At 40.0% G+C, this 23,903-nt stretch overlaps 5 protein-coding genes across 10 annotated transcripts in view; 2 read left to right on the top strand and 3 right to left on the bottom strand.

The window, feature by feature from the left end:
• Positions 1-82: 82 nt before the first annotated feature.
• On the bottom strand, positions 83-2,935 carry LOC100216469 (FAST kinase domains 5-like). Its single transcript, NM_001142457.1, has 7 exons — positions 1,781-2,935; positions 1,547-1,708; positions 1,297-1,449; positions 995-1,223; positions 832-924; positions 466-756; positions 83-382 (listed from the first exon to the last, which is right to left on the bottom strand). Exons 1-7 carry the CDS (start codon positions 2,752-2,754, stop codon positions 305-307), a joined length of 1,980 nt encoding a protein of 659 aa, NP_001135929.1. The 5' UTR covers positions 2,755-2,935; the 3' UTR covers positions 83-304.
• Positions 2,936-2,975: 40 nt separating this feature from the next.
• On the top strand, positions 2,976-5,065 carry LOC100122898 (ruvB-like 2). Of its 3 annotated transcripts, none has more exons than XM_001606455.3 (2): positions 2,976-3,197; positions 3,535-5,065. In XM_001606455.3, exon 2 carries the CDS (start codon positions 3,551-3,553, stop codon positions 4,937-4,939), a length of 1,389 nt encoding a protein of 462 aa, XP_001606505.1. In that variant the 5' UTR covers positions 2,976-3,197; positions 3,535-3,550; the 3' UTR covers positions 4,940-5,065. The 3 variants fall into 3 exon arrangements, with proteins under 3 accessions (XP_001606505.1, XP_008203975.1, XP_008203976.1); XM_008205753.4 differs by lacking the exon at positions 2,976-3,197 and adding an exon at positions 3,216-3,304; XM_008205754.4 differs by lacking the exon at positions 2,976-3,197 and adding an exon at positions 3,315-3,407.
• LOC100122884 (nuclear pore glycoprotein p62) lies at positions 5,048-7,487 on the bottom strand. Its single transcript, XM_001606443.6, has 4 exons — positions 7,032-7,487; positions 6,620-6,959; positions 5,768-6,011; positions 5,048-5,682 (listed from the first exon to the last, which is right to left on the bottom strand). The coding sequence occupies exons 1-4, from the start codon at positions 7,174-7,176 to the stop codon at positions 5,320-5,322; spliced, it is 1,092 nt and encodes a 363-aa protein (XP_001606493.1). The 5' UTR covers positions 7,177-7,487; the 3' UTR covers positions 5,048-5,319.
• Positions 7,488-7,594: 107 nt separating this feature from the next.
• Positions 7,595-10,203, top strand: LOC100122875 (UDP-glucuronosyltransferase 1-5). The gene is made up of 4 exons (XM_016983656.3): positions 7,595-8,414; positions 8,494-8,839; positions 8,919-9,171; positions 9,249-10,203. The coding sequence occupies exons 1-4, from the start codon at positions 8,050-8,052 to the stop codon at positions 9,749-9,751; spliced, it is 1,467 nt and encodes a 488-aa protein (XP_016839145.1). The 5' UTR covers positions 7,595-8,049; the 3' UTR covers positions 9,752-10,203.
• Positions 10,204-11,075: 872 nt separating this feature from the next.
• Positions 11,076-23,903, bottom strand: part of LOC100122861 (protein Wnt-1) — a 47,919-nt gene continuing 35,091 nt past the window's right edge. For 3 of the 4 annotated variants that reach the window (XM_031926821.2, XM_016983654.3, XM_031926823.2), the window contains exons 2-7: positions 16,769-16,946; positions 14,039-14,162; positions 13,807-13,967; positions 12,139-12,316; positions 11,834-12,065; positions 11,076-11,759 (exon numbers count right to left, since the gene is read on the bottom strand). In XM_031926821.2, the coding sequence (XP_031782681.1) occupies positions 11,558-11,759; positions 11,834-12,065; positions 12,139-12,316; positions 13,807-13,967; positions 14,039-14,162; positions 16,769-16,945 (1,074 nt within the window). In that variant the 5' untranslated portion in view covers position 16,946 and the 3' untranslated portion in view covers positions 11,076-11,557. Of the gene's footprint in view, positions 11,760-11,833; positions 12,066-12,138; positions 12,317-13,806; positions 13,968-14,038; positions 14,163-16,768; positions 16,947-17,947; positions 18,059-23,903 lie in introns of those variants that run through there. The other variant, XM_031926822.2, reaches the window with a different exon arrangement.

The raw sequence follows: 23,903 nt of genomic DNA, 5'->3' as shown, positions 1-23,903 counted from the left end.
AATGAATACACATAATATAGGTTTAAAATAATTGTAAAGAAAGGGTATATGTTCACGAGAGTTGGATAATAATTGATAATGATGAATTCAATCAAAAATATGATATACATTTATTCAAATGTATAAAAGTTAAAATATATGTAAACATTAAATATGTACAGTACAAATGTTCAAATTTTTTTTTCAACAATTTCAAATTCTATACATGTTCTACAATTCGTCACTGAATTATAACGATATAATATATTTCTCGCTTTTAAAGTGATGCAATTTTTAATATATTACATTATCCCAAAAAAGAGAATCATTGAGACAGAATTTGTTTGATAAACTGGCTTTTCAACCTCTCACTTCCAAGACTTTGCCACTGAAGGTAGGGTATCTGTAACAATGAGAAAATGTATTATTTTACAAAATTGAATTATGCAAACTTAAATGAATTTAACAACATTCGTTAAAACTCACCAGTATAGGTATGTAACCAATTTTCTTTAAATGTCTCAATTGTACCATAAGAATTCCGGTGGGCTCTAGAGTATTTCTAGTCATGGTGTTGTGTACTCCAATCACAAAGACATACCATTTTTTGCCATCTTTTGGTGCACACTTAATTGATCCAACTGGAATTTTCGACAGTTCATCACGCGCTGATACAAATGTTTTTGTCAATGGGTCGTAACAAAGGATGACATCAGTTCTGCTGAAATGTGGAAGTAAAGTATCTACATGAACAGCCGATTCCGAGCCTAAGAGATTCTAGGAATTGAATTATAATAATGAGTCAATGATAAAAATTTATAGAATATAGCTTTAGTTTTACAAATTAAATACCCTGCATATATGAACCACATCAGTCATGATTTTGCTATATTGGTTGACTCTTTGGTTTTCCGACATTGGCGTTTTTCTAAGCGACCCAAAACGCTAAAACAATGAATGGTATGTTACAATCATTAAAATAAAAATTATTTAATATGGGAATGAGATAGTTTACCTTAAGAAGAAAATGATTTATGTCTTTTCTTAGTCTTGGACCAACGTATTCAGGATGCTCTAATTCTATGCAATAGTCTAAAACTAAATATTCACGATCCAATTTGTGAATATTGTTATCACACAATTTGTTTAAAAATCTTGGTTCCATTACAAATTTCAAGAGATTTTCTGGATAATAATTAACTTGAAGCATGTATAGAACACTGTAAATTAACGACTTGGGAAATCTGTCGAGATAATTCAGTTAGTTAGTAAAAAAAATGAATGAACGAACAAATTATCATTAAATATTATACTTACTGGTTTATTTCATCTGCCCTTTCAGGTCTTGAGAGTTCATTTTGAGCAGCAACATAAAAATTAGTTGTTTTAGGATTATAATTAAATATATACAGTGTAAAGAGAATCCTTTCAATGTCTTTTAGTCTTGCTTCTTTTATTTCCTGCTTATATCTATTTAAAAAGAAATATGATATATTATACACAATATGCACACACAAAAATTAAAGATTATACTTGAAATGATTGATAACAACTATTATCAATGTACCTTTTAAGTATAAGAGATGTCAATTCATCATTATATATCAAGGTTCTAGCTTGCATATGAGCTATGTGTGTTAAACTTAATAATGTACATTGTGGTATTCGTGATACTAATGCCTGTTGTAAAATATCAAACTGTTCAACTATTTGTAAATCAATGCTGTTCCTGAAATAAATAAAAAATATCATATTTATTACCCTCAAAAATACTAAAGATAAGTCATTATTGTATTTTTACCTCAATATCTTCAAAATTGCTGATAAAGAAATATCACTAACAGTATGAAGGTTCTGTTGAAGCTTTTGCATCAATGTTATTAATAAATATTTACTTTTAATTATAGCTTCATATTTAAAAAATGCCATAGAAATTACACCTAATTCTTCTATTGATAACTGATGAATACACTTTTCTACATTGTGCTCAAAACTTGATAAATCTAGCAATACTTTGTTATTAATTTTCAAAAGATAGGCATATTGCACGAGATTTGTCGGTGTCATTTTATAAGTATTGACTTGTGTCAAACTCTTAGTAATAAAATTTGAAAATCTAGGACACCTTGATTTAAACCAAAGATCATTCATCAAAAAAATCTCATCTATTGACCAATTAGCCAGTCGCCTTACACATTCAGCATCCAATGCTTGCCAAAAATTTCTCAAAGCAGGATCGCTTGGTCTTTTGTCCCACAACCCTAAGCATTTCAACAGATGCTGCAGTTCTTGATCACTGAAACTCGAAAGCCTATTTGTTATTACTTCTACAATTCCAGAGTATTTAGGCAATTTTAAGGATTCCGAATTTTGACTGGCGTAATAAGTAAGAAGTTCAAAGTTTTTCAAAATTTCTTCATTTTTCATGCTGATCCATGATTTTTCCATCAAACTGTTTACTTTATCAAGCTTCAGATCTGTAAGCTCTTTTTTAGATGGAAGAGGTGTAGCAAAACAATGAGAGTAAGCCTCTGAACTGTCTAGAATGCTGCGAGCATAAATATTTTCCTGAGGTAGGTAAGTGATGTTGGCAGTAGTGGTATGCCATTGTTTTAAACAATTATTGTTAAGCAGAATTTGTTTTTTGTACAAGAATTTACAAAACGCATTGTCTTGCCTACTGTAATGCGAATTGCATCTGACTGCTGAATCCAACTTTCGAAGTACATTCCATTCCTTGCAGTTTATCAATCTTGACAGTCTTTCAGCGAACATCTTTTCACGAATATAAAAAGCAAATTACACGCTTTTCATTTACTGCAAGTACTTACTTATTTTCAATTCATTCTAAAACAAAAATAATCTGCAAAGAATACTTATCTTACTCTAATTTGGAACAATTTCGGAATTCTAACAAAAGCGTATGGCACATGGCGTGTTGCCTATATATATATATATATATATATATATATATATATATATATATATATATATATATATATATATAATATCAGGTAAGGGTATGTCTTGCGACTGCGCGCATGACTTTCAAAGTCCACAAAAAACGCGGTGCAGCGTCAGACCATCGGCAAACTTTCGATGAGAAATATTTTGCTGTGGATAATTTAAATTATTTGCCAATATTTGATGACCTTGGCTGCTATTTGATTATATCTAACTGCAGTTGGTTGACTCTTTTACCATTTGGACGATAAAAAGTGAGTATGGTTTTGTAATACATAATTTGTTCGTATAATACAGTTGACGAACTTGTTTGGGAGGTTAAGTTCTTCGTAAGTTGTTTGGATAGAAACCGCGTATCTATGTAAGTATAATTAATAACTAGGCACCAAACATTTCGCCGTAGAGTCTTTAGATGCTTGTAAAGAAAAGCCGTTATTGTAAAGTTTCCTTTTTTTTCTCCAAGCGTAAGCCATGTGTATATCTTATATTCATTAGTTAGATATAAGTGAATATGAAAATTCTCTTTCATTTGAATTTTTATATCTGTTTTTAAAGTTACTGATGCTAATTCACTGTGTTTGTTAATACTAGGAAAAAGGATAACAAGATGGCGATCGCAGCTTCTAAAGTTCACGAGGTACGTGAGATCACCAGAATTGAGCGTATTGGAGCACATTCTCACATCAGAGGCCTGGGATTAGATGACAGCTTGGAGCCTCGAAATGTTTCTCAAGGAATGGTTGGCCAATTCCAAGCGCGCAGAGCTACAGGCATAATTCTAGAAATGATTAAGGAGGGTAAAATAGCTGGTAGGTCAGTCTTGCTGGCTGGCCAACCAGGGACTGGTAAGACTGCAGTGGCTCTGGGTCTGGCCCAGTCCTTAGGTGCAGATACACCTTTTACACTCATGGCTGGCTCTGAAATCTATTCACTGGAGATGAGCAAAACAGAAGCCTTGACTCAGGCTATAAGAAAGTCAATAGGAATCAGAATCAAGGAAGAGAGCGAAATCATCGAAGGCGAGGTTGTAGAAATTCAAGTGGACAGACCAGTTTCTGGTGTAGGAGCAAAAGTTGGTAAGCTCACCTTGAAAACTACAGAAATGGAAACTATCTATGACTTGGGAAACAAGATGATTGAATGTCTTATGAAGGAGAAGGTTCAGGCTGGAGATGTCATAACTATAGACAAAGCCACTGGTAAGATCAGCAAGCTTGGTCGTTCCTTTACAAGGGCTCGTGATTATGATGCAACTGGACCACAGACAAGGTTTATTCAATGTCCTGAGGGAGAGCTACAGAAGAGAAAAGAAGTAGTCCACACTGTGACATTGCATGAAATTGATGTCATAAACAGCAGAACACATGGATTCTTGGCCCTATTTTCTGGAGATACCGGTGAAATTAAATCAGAAGTAAGAGAACAGATAAACCAAAAAGTAGCTGAATGGAGAGAGGAAGGAAAAGCTGAAATTGTGCCTGGAGTATTATTTATTGATGAGGTACACATGCTGGATATTGAGTGTTTTTCATTTCTTAACAGAGCTTTGGAAAATGAAATGGCACCAGTTGTCATAATGGCCACAAATAGGGGTATCACAAGAATTAGGGGTACTAACTACAAAAGTCCACATGGCATTCCAATTGATTTGCTAGATCGTATGATAATTGTCCCAACCATTCCATACCAAGAATCAGAACTCAAGGAAATTTTAAAAATAAGATGCGAAGAGGAAGATTGTGAAATGTCAAATGATGCCTTATTAGTTCTTACCCGTATTGCACTTGAAACTTCCTTGAGGTATGCTATCCAGTTAATCACCACGTCGTCTCTGATTAGCCGAAAAAGCAAGAACATCGAAGTAGGCGTGGATGATGTGAAACGCGCGTACACGCTTTTTATGGATGAAAATCGATCTTCCCAGTTCCTAAAAGAGTATCAAGAGGATTTTATGTTTTATGAAGCAGAAGAACCGGCAGAAATGGAAGTAGCATAAGAAAAAAACCTGAAATTTTTGTACAAGATATATTATAAGGAACAAAAAACTATTGATCTACCTTAAATTTATACTAGATATCATCGAGTAATTTAACAACAAAATAAATTTTGATTTATATAAAAATTTTTATTAATTCTTATTACAAAATAGACTATACTTGATTTCAAGATTAAATTAATTAAAATTGAAATAAAATTCTAGTTTTGTTGAAAAAATTAAAATCAAATCTACAGTAAATGATTTTCAACTTTTTACAATCTTCCTCTTTCTATGTGCATTAGTTAAATAATGATCTCAACCTGCATAGAAAAAACTAGTTGTTTTATCATTAAACGTATATAAATGACAAGTACAGTAATGAATAAACAAAAATTTAATTAATTATAAGCCAAACTGAAACTCCTTTCGTTTTCTTGTCTAAAGCTCTGATGCATATGATCAATTTGTTGAATCTTTTGATTCAAGAGATTTGTTCTCTGCACAAGCCACTGAAGACTGTTCATGTGTGCATTGAGAATCTTGACTATTTGAACAATTGGATCACTAGAATCTTGTGCTCGATTTGCCTCATTCAGATGCTCTATGATCTCCTTTAGATCCTCTGACATTTGTTTCAATTGTGTATCAATATTTTCGGCTAAACGATATGTATACTCGCGTTCTGGATCTGTGACAGACAATAAGGCTAATTCTTTTTCTAGTGGCACCAAGCAGTCTTGCAATTCTTTTTGTTGCCCAATCTGAAAAGAAATGAATTTTTGCAATGATTCATACTCAAAAAACTAAATGCCATAGTTTCATGAATTAGAAAAAAAGAATACTTACAACGTAATCAAGTTCATGTTCAAGTTGTTGCTGTTCTAATTTGACCCTTTCTACTTCTTGATTGAGAGTTACAATTTTTTCTCCATTTGCTATGAGTAACCTATCCCAGGCATTGATTTGTGTGGCTTGATTGACAAACACTTTCTCTTGCTCTTCCAATTCAAGGGTCCACTTGTTGATGGATTCTTCCAACTGACAAAAATTTATACCACCTGAAGGTTTACTCGCTGATGAAGTACTGACTCTGCATTAAAATTAGTCATAGATAATTAAAACAATTATTTTGTTTTTAATCTTCTCAATCATTTTGTTAACTTCATTTTTATTGATTCATTGATTTTTTATTTATTCATTGTAATACAGTAGATGCTAAAATAATAATACAAAGCATAATTCTAATAATTCATGTATATTCGATTAATATCTTGGCTTGAAATGCAAACAAGATATGTATGCAGTGCATTTCAATGTGCTCTATATATTAGTTCTACTTAATAATTGTCAAAAGTGATAAAAATTGTAAATCTAAACCAATACCCTCTATAAATGTAATATTAGAAACTTAGAAACTTTAATCAGCACATTAGGAATCAGCTTTTTTTTAGATAAATGAACTTGCTGGAATTGAAGCATTTTCCAGTGTTGCTTCATAGTCCCTGCCTAAGCTGTCAAGCTGAAACAATATGTTGCCTTTGAATACCGATAACAAACTTTTAATTGTAATTTCATTCACCTTATAACATCAAAATTTTAATAAGAGCATTTACAGCCAAAACTAAGCTTTCAAGTTTGTTTGAAATGTCAATGAATGAATAAATGAATCAAACAACGAACCAAAACAACCACACTTACGTCGTTGTAGGGCCCAGAGAAGTCTGTGGCTGACTGCTGGCAGCAGCTGCAGTAGTGGAAGTTGGCGCAGTAGTTGTCTTTCCCAATGTTAGTCCTGTAGCAGTGGTAGCCGCAGTGCTGCCCAGATTGAATGTAGCAGCAGAGGATGAGCTGTTACCTCCTAGATTAAATCCACTGGATGTTGTAGTCGTGGAACTGCCCAAATTGAACGAAGGAGTTGTAGCTGGAGTAGAACTAGTCATGCTGAAGCCAGATCCTGTTGTCGTTGGAGCTCCCAAGTTGAATCCCGTGCCAGTCGTCGTGACTGAGGTTGTCGTAGCGGTGGAAGCCAGTCCAAAACCTTTTGAAAAATTGACTCAAATATCAAATGTAATTCAACAATAGCACGACGAAGCATTGGTTTGATATTTACCGCCTCCGAGGGACGCTCCTTGAGCGGACGTTGTAGCCGTGGTATTTGTGCCCAAATTGAAACTTGGCGTTGGAACTCCGAAGTTCAAAGCTGTACCCAACGTCGAGCCTCCCTGGGCCTTTGAAGGATCAGCTCCGAAACTCATTTCTTTGTAAGTATCAGCGATTACGGCAACTGGTGTTTATACGACTGACAAAAGCGCTTATTCGAGCTTCTTTGAATTTGCAGGTTAGAAACCCGCTACACAAAGTCGGTGTTTAGCTTTTCGGCTGCTAGATGGCCAAAATACGCAAATTTTATATTTTTGACTAAATTATCCAGCGATAATTTTTTTGTTCAGCTTTAGTGTGTTACATTTAAACGTGATGGATTTAGCGAATCTCGTTACCTAAAATGTTTAAAATCAAGTTCTATGCGTAACTCATTCAAATTATGTTGCATTCTGTTTCAATCCAAGTTTTGCACACGTACACCACACTTTTACAACGTAACCGACGTCAAACGGTCATAGATCGTTAAAATCCGTCACCATCCACCCCTGCAATGGCTGCAATATATATATATATATATAGGTAGGAGAGCGCGAGCCGTGGATCACTCGACGGCGGTTCCATGACCCTTTTGCTCCGCGACCGCGTAAACACACATCTGTACTGTAGTACTGTATAGCAGTGTTTATATTCGCGTCGTATATACCGAAAATAGTGTTGCCGCTTGCCGGTTTCAATAAAGTTTTACGACCTAAGAGTGCAACAGGAGAGTTTCAATAAACAAATGCGGAAAAACGTTTTCCTTTGAAGATTCCTTTGAGAAAGTTTGGGATGTTATGATAGTAGTGAGATCCGCCGGTCTCGGCCTTTCAGCTGGCTACACGTGGAAGGGACTATTTTAATTACGGGACATAAGTAGTTCTTACCTCATTTGGCTGCGACTATAACATCGTGCGCGTGTTGCACGTAAGTAGTCGTTGGTAGAAAGAATTTAATTAGTTTATATTGAACAAATCAACAGCAGCAAAATGGCATGTTTGATATGCCTGGTTTTGAGTGCTGTGTTGATACATTCCACTGCTGCATCTTCTCTGGCTAGTCCACCCCAGTCAGCTGTGGTTGTTGCTTTTGAGGATGTATATGAGCTGTCCTTGCTCGCTAACACCATTTCGGATCTTGGAATTGAGACTACTCTTGTGATACCCGCCAATGTGAGCAACTACTACGAGCATCTAGTTGGAGTTGATTTGATGACTGTAAATGCTAGTCTTAAAGCAGATGACAGCGATGATCTTAAAGCAGTCAAGCTCTGCGAGAGCTTTATCTCTGATTCAGGCATAGCCAAGCATGTCAAGTCTTTGCAACCAACGTTTATTATTTTCCCGGGTGTCAGGTAAGGTATTCCACTATTCATCATTGATAATTCACAAAGAGTTCTTTATTATTTATATATATTTTTTTGTCTTTTCTAGGCACGATGCTTGCTTATTGCCATGGACAGCCTCTGTGTCCTCTATTCCTGTAATATACGCTCGTGGCCATAATCAAGAATTATATGTATTTGTAAAAACAGGAATGGCTTTGCCAGTTCATGAGACAGGTCTTCTTCAGAGCTTTATTGAGAACTTGAATCTCAAATTCTATATGTACTCAATTGAAAGTAATTATGTCAGTGCCACTCACAAAATGATCCAGAAAAAACTTCCCAATATTGATAATTCATTGGCAAATTTGTACTCTAATGTGCAACTAGTTCTATGGGGTGCAGATCCAATCTTACGTATGAATTCTGCTCTGCTGACCCAACTAGTGGCTGAGGTATGCAGTCAAGTTTTATACTGGTTAATTTTAATCATTTGTTTTATTTTAATTCAATGTATTAAATATTTTACTTCAGATTGGGTGTCATCATTGTCGAGGTCCTCAACCCTTGCCTGCTGATCTTCAAAAGGAATTGGTGGAATTTAGAGCAGGGAGTGTTGTTGTACTTCTGGACAAGGACTACGATGTACTGATTCGTGCTGTTGCACAAAAGTTACCAAATGATAGACAGGGTTTGGCTGTAATATGGAAAAACAAACATGCAAAAATGCACAACAAGCCTAACAATCTTTTCATCCATAAAGATGTTGACAGACAAGACCTCATAGGTAAAAGAAGCCTTCTGAATCAAATGTATACTTTTTCAAAATTAAATGCAATGATTTAATACTCTTTTGTTTTGCAGGCTACTCTAGAACCAGAGTAATCCTAGCTCACTGCACGGACTCGGAATTCCTCGAGAGTGCGTTCCACGGCTCACCGATGATCTGCTTTCCCCGTAATGTCGACGAGTTGCGAAACGCCCGTCGCGCTTCAGAGCTGGGTTTTGCTTATGTCGAAAAGATCGACGCGATGTCGGATGCAGTAAGTGAAAGCATCAAGGAAATTCACGAGAGCACCCAGTACCGTGAAAACGCCCGAGTCGTTTCGCAGGCTATACGCGACAGATCAAACCATGCTATGGATCGCATCCTCTACTGGCTCGGTTATACAGCGAGACACAACGGAGAGGGAAAGAACCTTCTCGTGCCCAAAAAAGTTTCCACGTATAATGAAATTCTGCTATCTGTTGCGGGATTCCTCGTTGGCGTTATTTTCACCACGCTACTGACCGTCGTTTTCTTCATTAGCCAGAATATCTTCGAGTCTCAAAAGAAGAAGGAGAAGAAGAGATACCACAGGAAATAATATGTGATATGAACGATTTTGTTAAACTTCTGATATTTTTTTACTTATTGAATGTTCAGAAGCTTTACTTTTACACGTGATGTTTGATATTTTTATATTTTGAATACTAGAATTTTTAATGTTTCCGTATTTAAGGTAAACTTGATTTTAACTTGAAATAACGGATACTCGAGAATATTCCACCAAACTTTTGTATGCCAGATGCTGATCAGGAATCAGCCCCATGAATAATATACAACAAGTGAAGATATTAGACGTCCAAGTCACAAAAAAGCAATCATTGTTTAGTTTATTTATCCTAGGCTAGATACAGAGAGAATCGCGAAATGGAATTTTTGGAATCAAGTATTTTTGCACCTTATCGATAGTGATTCTCACGGTGTGTAATTATGATGTATTGTACGCATGTGAACCGAGAAAAATAAAATAATAAATAAAATAAAAAAGACCAAGTGTGCTTTTCACAGATTGTATTTATAAATACACGTATAAGTATACAGGTCATGCATATAATACATATATATATATATATATATATATATATATATATAAATACTAAGAGCTATGTTTATCCTAAAAATTAATCGAGCACATGGGCGATTACTCGGTTATTTATAACAATAAAAAAGAGCCTTTTTGTGGATTACAGTATAATATATATACGTCAATACAAATGTTTATATATATATATACGGGGAAAATAAATTACAATTTTTTTTCGTTTCAATACTGCGCTTTGTATATAATAGTCGTCGAAGCGAGAGCTCGCTCGCTTGCACTCGCAGACTCTCGGGCTGCGGGTAAGTACGTTTTACCGGGGGCGAGAGTCGCTCGATCCACCTAGATTCATCTCTCTCATTTACGCGCTACTGGACACATCGACCGCTTTATATACTCGTTATTATAATATTCATTTATTTATTTTAACTTACTATTAATCCTTTTGTCGAAGGAGAAAATTGCATTCGCGTGCGCTTCTCGCGCATATACATTTGCGTCGCAAAACTAAAACCATTGAGCTTGGATAGCCTTAATTTGCTACGATTTTTTTTTTCTATGTGACATCGATATTTTTCGTCGGCCTAGCGAACGAGTCCCCAGTTATTTTTTATTTTTTATTTGGTCCAAGTGGAAATATATTTGGTCATCGAGTACATAGAAAATTCATGCAAAAAGATCTTATCAAAGCCGTACGTTATAATAGCGTTTTGCTATATTAATTGATAAAAAAAGAAATGAAACTGCAAAAATACTTCCATCTTGGACGTCAGCAAAGACTCCTCGCGCACTATCTCTGCTACATACGTGTATTATATGTATAATATAGTTTGGCATGCGCGAAATTAAACGATCATACGTCGGTCTAGATATTACGTGTGACATTCGTTATACGCGTGCAATAATGTTACTACGCAAATATATATATATATAATATATAAGTATATACACGGCTATGATATAAGTACGTTGACAAAGTAAAAAAGTGGAGTATGTACACATTATATCTCATTGGCATGCGACGTCGATCGTCTCGTTCTTCTCGGGTCTACATACGTAATAGTGTGTGTTTACGAGCAATCATATTGTATGATCATAATATACGTAAATGTAGCATATCATATATTCGTCTAAACATAGAAATTTGTGTGGTAGCCTCTCTCCGCGCGTGCAGTCGTTACAAGGTGGACAGAAGGGAAAAACGCGTCTGAACCAAATTTTGTACAAAGGTGGTTCTCGTCTCGCTCGAAAGCTCGGCAGTGTCCTGTCAATGATGTATAGTCGATTCGTGTATGCGTGTGTACGAATTTAGTTGCAGACGTGCTCTTCCCGCGTGTGTCGACAGAGCTCGCACTTGACGTCGCAGCACCAGACGAAGCGGCAGTTGCACTTCTCGGTGACGTCGCGCACTCGAGTCTGATAGCCCCGACCGCAGCAGAGCAGCCGACAGCCGTCGAGACCAAGACTCGTGCGGTTGCAGATTCGGCCTCTGGTGCCTGGGATGCCCAACCTGTTTATCGACGAATCGTTTTAGCTCGTCGCGATAGTTTCCATAAAAAATTATTACGATAATTTTAATCTTACGTGAGATTTCGCTCGCAGTAGTCAGGGCTGTCCTCGAGGTAGACGAGGTCGGTCTTGTTGGGTCGCTTGAGTTCAGGTCTGGCGGGCCTGAGCCTCGCTGGTCGTCGACTACCCCTCTGGGCCAGTCTCACCAGAGCTGCTCCCTCGTGCAGCTGGAACAGTGCTGTGCCGGCTACGCGGAAAGCCGGCAGCCTTCGCCAGCATACCCGGACGCTGCAGGAGCCCGACATTCCTGAAAAATAGCGTAATGCGTTAGTTTTATCGTTTCTGACTTTTTGGAAACGTGGACATTCAAAACGACTCACCGTGACACTTGCAGACTCGCTGCATCCTCGAGCGAACGGCACGTCTGCCAGCCTCGTTGTCGTGTTTCCTCATGAGAAGACCAGCCAAGCCTTCGGGTCCGTGAATCGCGCCGTCCTTCACCGGCTCCTCGCCAGCTTCTGACCATTCGCGGGAAAATTTCTCGCCGAAGTGAATGTCCTAATAATCAGATTTAGAACGATTAAACGACTCTGAGGATATAACGCTGTCTAATCCATGCGCAGTCAAAAAAATAATAGCCCACCGTCGTCTCGTCCGGGAAAATCCCTGTGCAAAACATAACAAGCGGCTCCGAGAAAAGCACGAGCGAGTCTACAAGCGAATTTCAGCCCAGCCCTTCTTCAATTCCTCTGCTTATACCTTACTTGTAGATAGCTGTACGCGTATAACAGGGCATAACATCCCGCGGGATCTCGAGCGCGCAGCTCAGTTCCATACTAACAATGTTTGCGTCCTCGCGCTTATCGTGCAGCGAAATTTTCTTCCTACAGGATATAGCGTATACTTACACAGACGTACGCGTTGGGAGTCTCGATTTTCTTCTCGCTTTTCTTTCGCGCATGTATATATGTCGTTACATTTTCTGGGCCGGTGATTTCGCGCGGAACGGGTTCTCCTGTGCGCAGCGAGAGCCGAGCGAGCGGAAGAAAGGAAGGTTGTCTGTTTGTTCGGTGCGGTTTGTATATATTTTTAGCTCGGTTTTTCTTTTCTGGAGGTGGTTTCTGCGACTATGGAGGATCGGGTTTGGTTGAATTTTGAACGTTGTTTCGTTTTAATAAAATTTTACGTGGATTTATGGAAACGAAGAAATCAGCGATACGAATACCTGTGCATATGTAGAAGAGCCGGGAGAGGAAAGGTGGGAAGCGCGGGAGAGTAAAACGGATGCGTTTCGCGTGAACAGGTGACCCCTTGTAGACATCGCGAGCTTACAAGGGGATTAAGGGGGCTGAGCTTGTTAAGTTACGACGACAACCCCCCGATCGCGGCAAAAAGACGGTGCTGCCGACAAGCAAAGCCCATTATACACAATGGGACGACTCGACGATCGAACCGATATCTTGCCCTCTCGGCTCATCCTTGATGCATTTTTTGTTTTTTTTTTTTCACCGTGGCTTCTCTTCGAAATTTTCGTTTTTTTTTTTTTAAACTTTGCTTAATTAGCCTCGAAATATTCAAACTTGATAAACCACTCGAGTATAAGGCAACATTCAAAAAGCTCGAACGCCGGTAAATATGCTTCACTCTCGGTAAAACCATTTATTCTTTTCCACTGCACCAAGCTAATGAGTTCAACTGAAAGCGCGAGCAGCAGCAGAAGCTAGAACGGCTGATATTTACAATAATTGTGCGCGGAGAAGCTTTCACTTCCAGAGTTTCTATATGTACTCGCGTGAGAGAAGCTCGTCGACGAGTCGAGGGGATATTCGCTGCGGTTTATACATAAACGGAGCAGGACAACGCGCATAAGGAGAGTTTTGCGGTCTTCTGGGTGAGCTTTCTATGGCATTTAAATCGCCTACTCGACGGCAAGTCTATTCGTGTCGTTCTTTGTGTATACGAGCTTTTACACGTGTAACCATTGAGACAAGATGGCTATACTTTTCGACTTGGCTTGATATCGCTTATGATGAGCATATAAAGCTCACCTCGCTGCAACCGCCCCACTGCCAGTTGCTCGAGTGCTGTCTCGTTCTGACGCGGTTGTCGCAGGAGCAGTCGGTCAGCTCACCCCTGGAACAGGCTCTGGTCACGCTGTAGGCGACACCGGCTGCTGAAATCGCGTAGACGAACGCTGCCTCTCGGCTGTCTGGAATAGGTTGTAGTTTAGATATAATTTGCGTCCAATCGTCGGAATTTGAATATCTGATGAATACTCACTGACTAACATCACACCACCGAAGATGTTGTCGCTGCTTTCGGGATTTATCGTGCAGTTCCATCGCGCCGATCTGAATTGATGCTGGCACTCCTCGATGGCCAATCTCGCGCCTCCGCTGATCGCCTGCAACAACGAATAATTTTCATTGAATACTTTATCTTATATATAGGCATCGACGGAAATAAAGCCATCGTCGAACATCTCATACCTATCTTTTACACGAAAGAAAAAGCATTCGAGGGTTCTCCTCCTTCGTTCATTAAGTCCTACTTAGTTAGAAAACCAGAAGCAGCAGCAGCAGAGCCAGAGCCTTTTACCCCAGAATCTCTTCCCGTTGTGTACTATATACACTATGCTTGCAGGCTCTAATGTGCGTAAGCTCTTTTAGCGCGGGAGAGTTCAAATAGAATCCAGCGCAGCCGCGGCTCTCTAGTCAAATATTTCCGAGTTTTATGGGCCATTTACGGCTTCCGCTTTTATACAGCAGCTTGCATCGAAAGATACCAGATTCCCTTCGGATTCACTGCTGTACACTGCTCTGCAGTTTTGGGCTCGAGAGCCTTTTGATGCTTCGATATGGACAAACTTTCGTGAGTCAAAAATAATTTTTTAAACGATGTGTATGTGTGGGAGAAATAATTATTGGCTCTATAGCGAAGAAGAAGAAGAATGAGGGATGTTTCGATTTTGAGCCATTAGCGGAAGATGATGGAAGCAAACGTCTAGACGGAATAGAGCCTTTGAGGATTTCAGCAATGTACTTTATCGACAAGTCTTAAAGGAGCCTATATAGACCGTAGACGCGTTTTCGAAGGGGAGAGGGCTTATACTCGGAGTCATTCTTAAAGGGAACGACGTTATTCGCTCTTCTTCTCGCTCAAATAATTAGCCGAGACGATTAACGTCTGCAGCTTCGCTTTTTGTATAGTTTTTATCGTAGAAAAAATACTCGAGGCCCCTATTGCACGCATATTGATGTTTAAAAACTAGTACCCGGACTTGTACAACGCTATGCGCGTCCTTCCAGTTCGAAAGTCTACAGCCTAGGAAAAGCATCCGAGACGTTTAGCCCGAATACAACATGCTCAACTCGGCTGTCGAGGGAGTTAAAGCACTGCTGTTGAAGTATCCGTCCCACGTGAACTTGCCTTTGAAGGATGGCGGGATCCTACTGCACACTGCCATGATGAAAATCAACATCAGCATGATGCGGCTTCTGATTGAGCACAACGCGGGTGTGAATTTAAAAGCCAAGTAAACTCCAATTCGCGGAGAGAACGATCTTGTTTTTATTGCGTGTGAACTTAAAATATGTTGTTTTTTTGTTAACGAAATTACGCACAGAATAGAAAAATCAGGAAATGTACACGAAACAAATTGTTTAGTTTTTGAGGTTGCTGACTTTTAGACGCGAAAGTTTTATTTCTATTTTTATCGAATACGCCATTTAAATGTTTTGTGTTTCATCGATGCAGTTTCATCAACCCGATAACAACTATCGAAAACAAGGGTCGACCGATGATCATGGCTCACCACCAAGCGGCCGTGTGTCTCGTTAGGTCGGGAGCCAATGTGAACGAGCGCTTCGGCATCATCTTGAGCAGATATTGGCAGCGTTACGACTACGACGTGCACTCGACAGTTCAGCACGTTCTCCGGTCGACCTGGTCCTGGAGATGATAAACAGCGGTGCCCGGTACGAACTTATGCACGTCGACCAGATGAATCGGACGTAACTGCATCCGGTCATCTCCGCGGCCAACGAGGAGCTGACTCAACAATGTGTCCCGTGGACGTTGTGCTGCATCTTGCGCTGATATCTGGCAAGTTGGCCATGGTATGTTATAATTTGTTGATATCGAAAAAATATGATTCTGCCTGATGAACGTCAAATTTACATTTTTCGTGTACGTCTTTTTCAAATGTCAAATGTCGTCTGTATTAAATTTTCTTGTCGCATAAAGAGTTCGATTTCTTTATCTAAAATCATTATTAGTTATAAATTAGCTTTTCATAAGTCCTAAATAAGTGTCTCTTGTATCAAAGCGACGTGCCAGATGAACCTCCTTAATTGCAGAAAATTCACCAAAGTAAGAACAACTTCAAATGAAAATCGACGAGCAGAGATTCCTCGAAAGCAAAGAAAACGGCAACACTAATTAATACCAAAGCCACAGCACCGCTTTCTTAGAGGAATCTGTCCCACTGAGCCAGAGAAATCAAGCAAAAAGCTCGCGGGACAAAAGAAAATCCAGCGGCGTGCCACAGTAATCAAGAGCACAGCATCCCTAACATTTTTCAGCTCAAAGCTTAAAGGCTCCTTCACTGCGCCGATAAAACGAGTAAACGACGCCTATTACCAGCGTCTTACGCGCGCTTCTACCTGTATTAATCAATTATGCCTTATTCGATCCGATTATTTTATACTCGACTTGAGAAATCGGTGAATCGTTATGCTAATTGTTTGGCATTACTCGTACCGAGAATCGTTATGATAAGCGGTGTGATGATGGTGTTATATGAACATCGTTTTAATGCAAGCGATATTCATATTCTCTAAATTTAAATTTAAACTCTTTCTGATATAAAAGACATAAGAGTATTAGAATAGCCATAAATCTCAAAAAGTCCTAATTGGTATGCAAATCCAAACGCAACGAAGCGACTCGACCGCCGAAAACGGGTGTTATCATCCAAGGGGATTACAGAGGATCATATTATTATATTACCTGAAGAACCGGAGGCGATCTGACACAGATCACCTGCTGCTTGGCCGTGAGGTGTGAGTTCTTGCAGTTGCGTTCAGCGCTCGCTGGACCTATGACCCCAGCTCCGATCTGCGCTGGGATGTCCACGCCGACTTCGTGACCCGCGTGGGATATTATCCGCGGTTCCACGCCAAGCATCCTGTTGGTCATCGCAAAAATCGAGATGTTTAGTTGATTTGATTGGTGTTCGTCGGGAATTAAGAAATATTTATGACTGTGCTCGAAAAGTGCGGTGCACTTAAAAAAGGAAATACGTATAATTTAACTAAGAGTCCTGGGTATCATTATTGTCATTACCATAAAGTATACGCAGTAAACCGATAGCTTAAAAAAATGATTCACACAGCAGCGATAAGTCAAAACCTCACGACAATCAAGGTGAAAGCAGCTCGCACCTTCCAATCCTCTCGAAAATCGCATAACTCACCCCTTCCAGAAATCAATTTCTGACGGCCATCCCCGCGCTAATTCTCCATATTAAACGCCGATCAGCCCTCATAATTTCATGATTTATCGGTAAATAATAACAAGCCGAGCGAAATCCACGAAACGATCGAGTATACGTAGCACAAAAGAAATGAAAGCTTGTGGCCCGTAATTAATAACGAGAGAAGAGAGAAAGGGAGAGGGAGAGAGGATAAAGACGCGGGAGAGAGAGAGAGAGAGAGAGGCGTCCAGTGCAATTAGGAACGCGGCTCGGGAGCGGAAAAATTACAACGCGAGCGCGCGCGCAAATTGCCGGACACGAGCTGCAAACCGGTTGCTTATACGTGAGTGCGATGGATGTGCGGTTGGGAAAGAGAGAGAGAGAGAGAAAGAGGAGTTTAGAGACTGGGGAATATGCGCGACTTTTTGGGTTTGTTGCCGAGTGTCGGGGTCTATTAGGGTGTATATGCGCGTTGATTAAGCTTTTAAGTTTATGCTCGATTTGCGGAGTGAGCTACTCGGAGACTGCAGTGCGCCTCAACTGGTTTAGCGAAAATTTCGCGCGTTCGTGTAATTAATGAGCAATTCATTCACGCAAATTTTCACTTGCTTGTATTGCAACGGCCGATAAATACGAGTGGCAGACAAAAAAATGCTTTTTAAAGAATACCAAGGAGAACGCGATGCGAATTATTGCAAGGTCAGAGGTCGTACTTTTTTCTTTTGTACCCGAGTAATAACAATTTTACAGATTCCTGCTTGCGAGAGAACGTGTAAAATACTCGCGAGCGCACACGGAGATATGTAGTAGTAAAAATCAATATACTCAATATGTAAAGAGGTGATCTGAAGGTTCCTTATATACTAATCGGCAGTTTGTCATCACTTGCGAGCGGAGTTTACGGGTCGCCCCCTAGCGGGCGTAAATGAAGTGCCGCGCAGAGTCAAGCTGCTTCGTTGTACTCGATAACTTTTTACAGACCGAGCGTAGCGAGCTTGAGTGAAATACAATTTTTACTATACTGGCATTGCAATTTTTTATATGTGTAATAAGTGCAATAAGTAGAAAGTAATTCACTCAACTTTTATAATTAAAAAGTCATAACTTTGACGAACCATGTAAATTTAAAAGTGCATCTGCCATTACGTTAACGGTACTCGAATCTACAAGAAGCGTCACAACAAAACCAGTCCGACACGCCGGAATCTTCTAAAACGTATAGTACATAGAGTCTCCCGCCGTTTTTCGACCAGCTCTATAATACATACCGAATTTTCGAGTTCTCTGAACCTTGTACGTTTGATCGAACGATCCAACAGGTATATGCACCCCGTCGCGTCTCGCATGTTATCGCCTTCTTACAAGCGCTCGTCATAACGCTCGTTATTATATTCCCTGTATGCGGGAGTATTACGTGAAATGACAACTGTGTAATGCGCCGCGATGTTTATGTGCGTATTAATTTAATCCCGGTGCGACGGCTTTTTCGAGGTATTAACACGATCCTCTCCGAGCCTCGTCTCTGGTTTTACCTGCTTTAGGAGGATCTCGGTTAAAATATTCAAACTGAATACGCAGGGCACTGACAACGAACAAGTTTTAACAGTCTAATTTTACACAGGATGGAAAGTTGTAAATCCAAAAGTAAAATATCCGCGAAGCCACAAGTGCGCAAACAGGGAATCCTAATCCGAGGGATTTCAACGCTGCGAACGTCGCGCAATTAGACTCTCAAGAGAGAACGTCGACAGTCGTCGTCGGTCATCTCTCTCTCTCTCTCTGTGTATCGCGAGGACGACTGTTGACGATACGGCTCAGCCGTCGAGCAAATAGCCTGTGTAGGTACAAGACAAGACGCAATATCGGAATCGATATCTTGCTTATACGGCTCTATGTGCCTTTCAGATTTCCGCTGTGTGATTGCGATTTGTGCAGAAAATGCGGACGATTTTTGTTTGTTACTGTATTTTTAAAACACAATAAAAATCATATATTTATACATACAGCGCATGAGGAGACAGATGAAGACATCTTCACCGCCGCAGTAATTAGTATTTCACAGCTGCCACATATGAGTTTCTTATATCGTCCCGGAAGATCTCGCCAAGACACCTTTAATAAAGCTCTCTCGTGCGCGCTTGTAATTGGCGCGCAGACGAGATCGATCGTCGATCGGCTACTTTTTCCGCGCCGATCGCACTCCGATGTACGAGGTTTTACGCTTCGCTTTGTTCTTATACAGCTTTCGAGCCGATTGCGTACACGACGCACGTACTGCTGCGTTTTCGAGAGATGGCATTTACAATTTTTTTTTTCTCCTCCAGCAGTTCGTTAATTTGGACACTTTTTGTCGGTTCGATGTAATGACCGATGAAATTATAACGTAACGATTTCGAGGCCGAGCAGAAATCGCGTCGCGTAATAGTACATGAATTTGCCTGTGGTAAAAATAATCGCTGACCTTGGCTGATGGAAGTAAAAGTAGTGCCTTCAATTTGCGGTAATCGCGCGAGCGGCACTTTGTATTCTCGAAATCGTGCGGCGACGACGACGCTGCAGTGCCGATTACTGATGACTCGCGGGAAAAGCTGATCTGTTACGTGTGTCATTCGACTTATTCGGGGAATAACGTGTTCTCGTCTTGTATTCTGGCGGATGACACACGTGCACAGGGGTGTCTGTGTATCTTCGACGAATTGTTTGAAAAAATCGTGGGATATCGCGTGACGGAGTTGTATGGATATTCTGATTTTTCGAACAGCATATGATTCTACACTTCCGAGCACTGCCAACTGCATCGAACCCCTCGTAAGCTCGTTAACCCTTGAGCAAGGGTAGCAGCTGTAGGCATCCATTGCAGCCCAAACGTCTCTTATCTTTATCGTCATCGTGTGTGCCTGTCCTGTCTATTTTCAACGGTCATAGGCGATAAAACGCTGCAGCGTCTCGGAGTCACGTGCGACTCGTGAGAGAAAGTCTGAACTCTCTCGACTTTCGAGACGATCAGCGCATTTTGCCTTCATAACGATTTATTATTGTGGATATCCCATTATTTACAGAAAATAATAAGCTCATTCAGAAACACACCGAAACAAAGTTTGCTCCGTGAATAGAGTCCAACGATCAGATAGACCGAAGGCCAGGTGTCTCTCCCCTCTTCAGATCCCGCTAATTACGAAAAATCATAATCGCCGCCGCCGCCGTCGTAAAGAACGTCAAAAAGACCTAATAAAGCGCGTACATACACAATGCCGAGACGGGGCTGGGCCCAAATGGGCCCTATCGCTGTCAGCGCGCGGGACACAATACGCGCAACGCGATACTCCCGCGACGAGCTTATAATAAATCCAGCGAGGAAGCCGACGGCGATGATAATAAAGAAACGCTGCCAGATGCAACGTCGAGTGAGAATGCGAGAACCGCCGTCGCGCTTATTGTTTTATAATGCGGTGTAGTCGAGACCGCTTGGTTTTCGAGATTTTTTCGAGTTTATTATATACTGTTGCGTTTTGTTTTACGAGACGCTTTTGCGGAGCTGCGCTGGAGTCGTGCATATGTCGAGGGGTTGATTAACATTCGTATAAAAAATTGGAATGGATGAAAAAATCGGCTCAGAATCGGTTCTAAAAATATCGAGAAACGGAAGGAAAAAAAAAGAAGAGATTACACGAAAGAGAAACACGACGGGAGGAATATAAGGCGCGCGGGTGAAACCGTTTTATAGCCGCGCTCGAGTTTGTTTGAGATTCCGCTTCCAAGTACTTGAGCTGTCTCTCTCTCTCTCTCTCTTGAGAGATAATTTTAAAGTGAGCCTATTGCGCTATATACGCCGACGTACGCACGCACGTATATAAACATTGTACTTTTATCTCGCGACTTAATTGAGCGATCCTGACAAGCTTTATACTTTGTTGAACACGCGCAGCAAGGTTGTGTGTGTGTGTGTGTGTTAGTTCAGCAACAGGCACGTATATACCATATTGCAAGTGTTTATTAGCTCGTGCATACGCATATAGCTAAGGCTTTTCCTGTTGTTTACCTTTGCAAGTATATGGAGGGAAAAATTGTGGAAAATAAAATTACAGCGGACAAAATAAAGGATTTGTTAAAAATCACAGACTCCCACTCGTTGCAGCGGCGGCGATCGATATACATACGATATCGACGCTGTAAGCGCGCATAGCCTCCCTCGGGAACCGCATCGGTAGCCGCGGGCCGCAAAACAAGGCTAATTTTAATTAAGGGATCTCTGCAGCGTAAGGAGGGTATGGACTCGTTGTTGTAGTAGTATACCTATGATATGCTGATAAGGTTCCGGGCTGCGTTGATTTTTATGAAAAAAAAATTGCAATTCATCAAACTTATCAACGATAAGCTATATACTCAGGCTAATGAAAAATCTTAACAAAAAAAAAAAAAAAAAAAACACTATCAAGCTCAAAACCACGCGCAATGAACCTTGAGTCTCGTAAGAAATCAAGCGGAGAAAGGGTGCACATACACGTATACACCCCAGGGATATCAAGTAGAGTATACAGAGACGAGGCGCATCGACGAATATGTATCCCCGTTTCGCGGTTATTATGAGATCTCCTACTAATGCAGGCGAAAGTGAATGCGCGCGGCGGATTACGGCCGCAAAAAAGGGGCAGAGAGTGTAATCGGACGCTTCTTTCCTCGGCTTGTAACCTTTTCATCAGGTTGTTTCGCGCAGAGCAGCCCCCGGTTCTTCTGTTTTTATGCGGCCGATGCTGCGTATATTTCCTCGGATTGCGCTATGCCAATGGCTGGGCTCGTATTATTATTATTATTATTATTATTATTATTGCGAAGCATACACATGTATTAGCTATCGCAGTAAACGATGAGACACAATATACAATTAATCACAACTCGACGCGAATTTCAAAGGCTCATTTATCCAAGAACAAACACATCGACAGCCGGTTATCTCCGCAACGTTCGAATATCTGCGTATCTCAGAATTACGTTGCTCAATTCATAATTGCCGCAGCTGAAATTCTTCCCAGAGCACTGCGGCAGTTCGCACATTTGCACGATCCGAACGCACACTCACCCACATAAATCAGTATATAAGCCTGTCACGATCGGCTAGCGCGAAAAAAGCGGATTCCGCAAAAACGTAATGAAGCCCTCTCGCAATATCTGCATATCTCTCTCGCTCGTTTGGCTCTCCTGTATACAGCATATAACCCTTTCACCAGACACGTTTGGCTACACGCGTACGTACACGTAAATAACAAAGCGTTGCGCCGATCGATAAATCGCGGGTTTTCGCGATCACGATCGCTCGCAGGACATAAACTGTTCTGTGATGAAAACGTGTGCCGAGAAAGCTCGTACGTAGTGGTATCTGAGCTAAGAGCGTCTTTCTGAAAGACTTGAAGAGGAACCAGGAAACCTACATGGTCCAGAGGTAATGACAATTCACTTCTACAGCAGCGCACTGGTATGGAATTATCGTCCAAACGACATTCCGATCGCCACTGCGTACAATAGCGATTTTTTTCGAATTCTCCAGAGACTTCCGTGTATAGAGGTCCTTTATTCGCGCGACACGACGAGAGAGAGAGACAATAGATACTTTAGATGGGGCCGTTAAACGTTTTTAAATTTATCAAGCAAGTTAACTATTGGAATTATTGATGACTGCTCGTAACTCGAGACAAATCGTTTTCTGCGCCGAGTCATTATAAGTACCGGGACTGTGAGAGGCTCAAGGGACACTTTATTTATCAATTTCTTGCACGTCTGTGCGGTTGTACATCTTGTAGCTCTAGTGCTAAATAATCATAAGCTTTGGAGCGAAGTGGTATCTACCGTATAGTGATTTACATCCGCTGCTCATTTTTTTTTTTTTTAATTAATTATAAGAAAAAAACCTCGCTATGTTGCATTTCTCTTTCTCCCGCCTGTATTTCAGCTCATTACGGCTTGTTATATCCGTTCGACTTTGGCTCTCGGCCGCTCTCTGTATTTGATATTCATTAGCGATCGCGGCCGATTCGATGCCTGGAAAATCGCGAGTGTGTTTATACGCTCGAGTCTACGCTCTCTCTCTCTCTCTCTCTCTCTCTCTGCTCCTCTCTTTTCTTCTTTCCGAAGCTGTTGCGCCGCTTGGTCTGCAAATTTTTTGCCTCGACGTGCTTTCATACGCTTGTAGCTCGCAGAGGTGAACAGCGTGTAATATATGCTGCCAGTGTAAGCAAACACAGCGTTGGGAAACTTTCTTTTTTCTTACCCGCGTTGTTCCCTTATTTTTAGTTTATAAAATAGAAGCCTTTATAATATCCCATACACTATACACATCTTCATTATTCAATAACCAAATTGCCGCGCATTCCACGTCAAATTTCTCAAAAATTCAAATCCCCCAAGGGTTTAGTGTGTCGTGATCAGTATCCATCGCACTACTACTTAACTCCTGTACGCGTGATATCCTCCAAAACAAAGTCGACTATATATATATATATATATATATATATATATATATATATATATATATATATATATATATATATATATATATATATATATATATATATATATATATATATATATATATATATATATATATATATATATATATATATATATATATATATATATATATATATATATATATATATATATATATATATTATATAT

The sequence above is a fragment of the Nasonia vitripennis genome, chromosome 3 (genome assembly GCF_009193385.2).
Source record: "Nasonia vitripennis strain AsymCx chromosome 3, Nvit_psr_1.1, whole genome shotgun sequence".
In the NCBI taxonomy this organism is placed as follows: domain Eukaryota; kingdom Metazoa; phylum Arthropoda; class Insecta; order Hymenoptera; family Pteromalidae; genus Nasonia; species Nasonia vitripennis.
Note: the sequence above shows the minus strand (reverse complement) of the source record. Positions and strands in the feature narration are given on the sequence as shown.

Bases quoted from the DNA above. Each gene is read 5' to 3' on its own strand.
- LOC100216469 (NM_001142457.1), bottom strand. From the start codon at position 2,754: ATGTTCGCTGAAAGACTGTCAAGATTGATAAACTGCAAGGAATGGAAT. The intron at 1,709-1,780 runs GTAAAAATACAA...TATTTATTTCAG, and splicing joins GCAATTTTGAAGATATTGAG to GAACAGCATTGATTTACAAA. The intron at 383-465 runs GTGAGTTTTAAC...TCATTGTTACAG, and splicing joins TTGGTTACATACCTATACTG to ATACCCTACCTTCAGTGGCA.
- LOC100122875 (XM_016983656.3), top strand. From the start codon at position 8,050: ATGGCATGTTTGATATGCCTGGTTTTGAGTGCTGTGTTGATACATTCC. The intron at 8,415-8,493 runs GTAAGGTATTCC...TGTCTTTTCTAG, and splicing joins ATTATTTTCCCGGGTGTCAG to GCACGATGCTTGCTTATTGC. The intron at 9,172-9,248 runs GTAAAAGAAGCC...TTTGTTTTGCAG, and splicing joins TGACAGACAAGACCTCATAG to GCTACTCTAGAACCAGAGTA.
- LOC100122884 (XM_001606443.6), bottom strand. From the start codon at position 7,176: ATGAGTTTCGGAGCTGATCCTTCAAAGGCCCAGGGAGGCTCGACGTTG. The intron at 6,960-7,031 runs GTAAATATCAAA...ATTTTTCAAAAG, and splicing joins AGGAGCGTCCCTCGGAGGCG to GTTTTGGACTGGCTTCCACC. The intron at 5,683-5,767 runs GTAAGTATTCTT...ATTTCTTTTCAG, and splicing joins AACATGAACTTGATTACGTT to ATTGGGCAACAAAAAGAATT.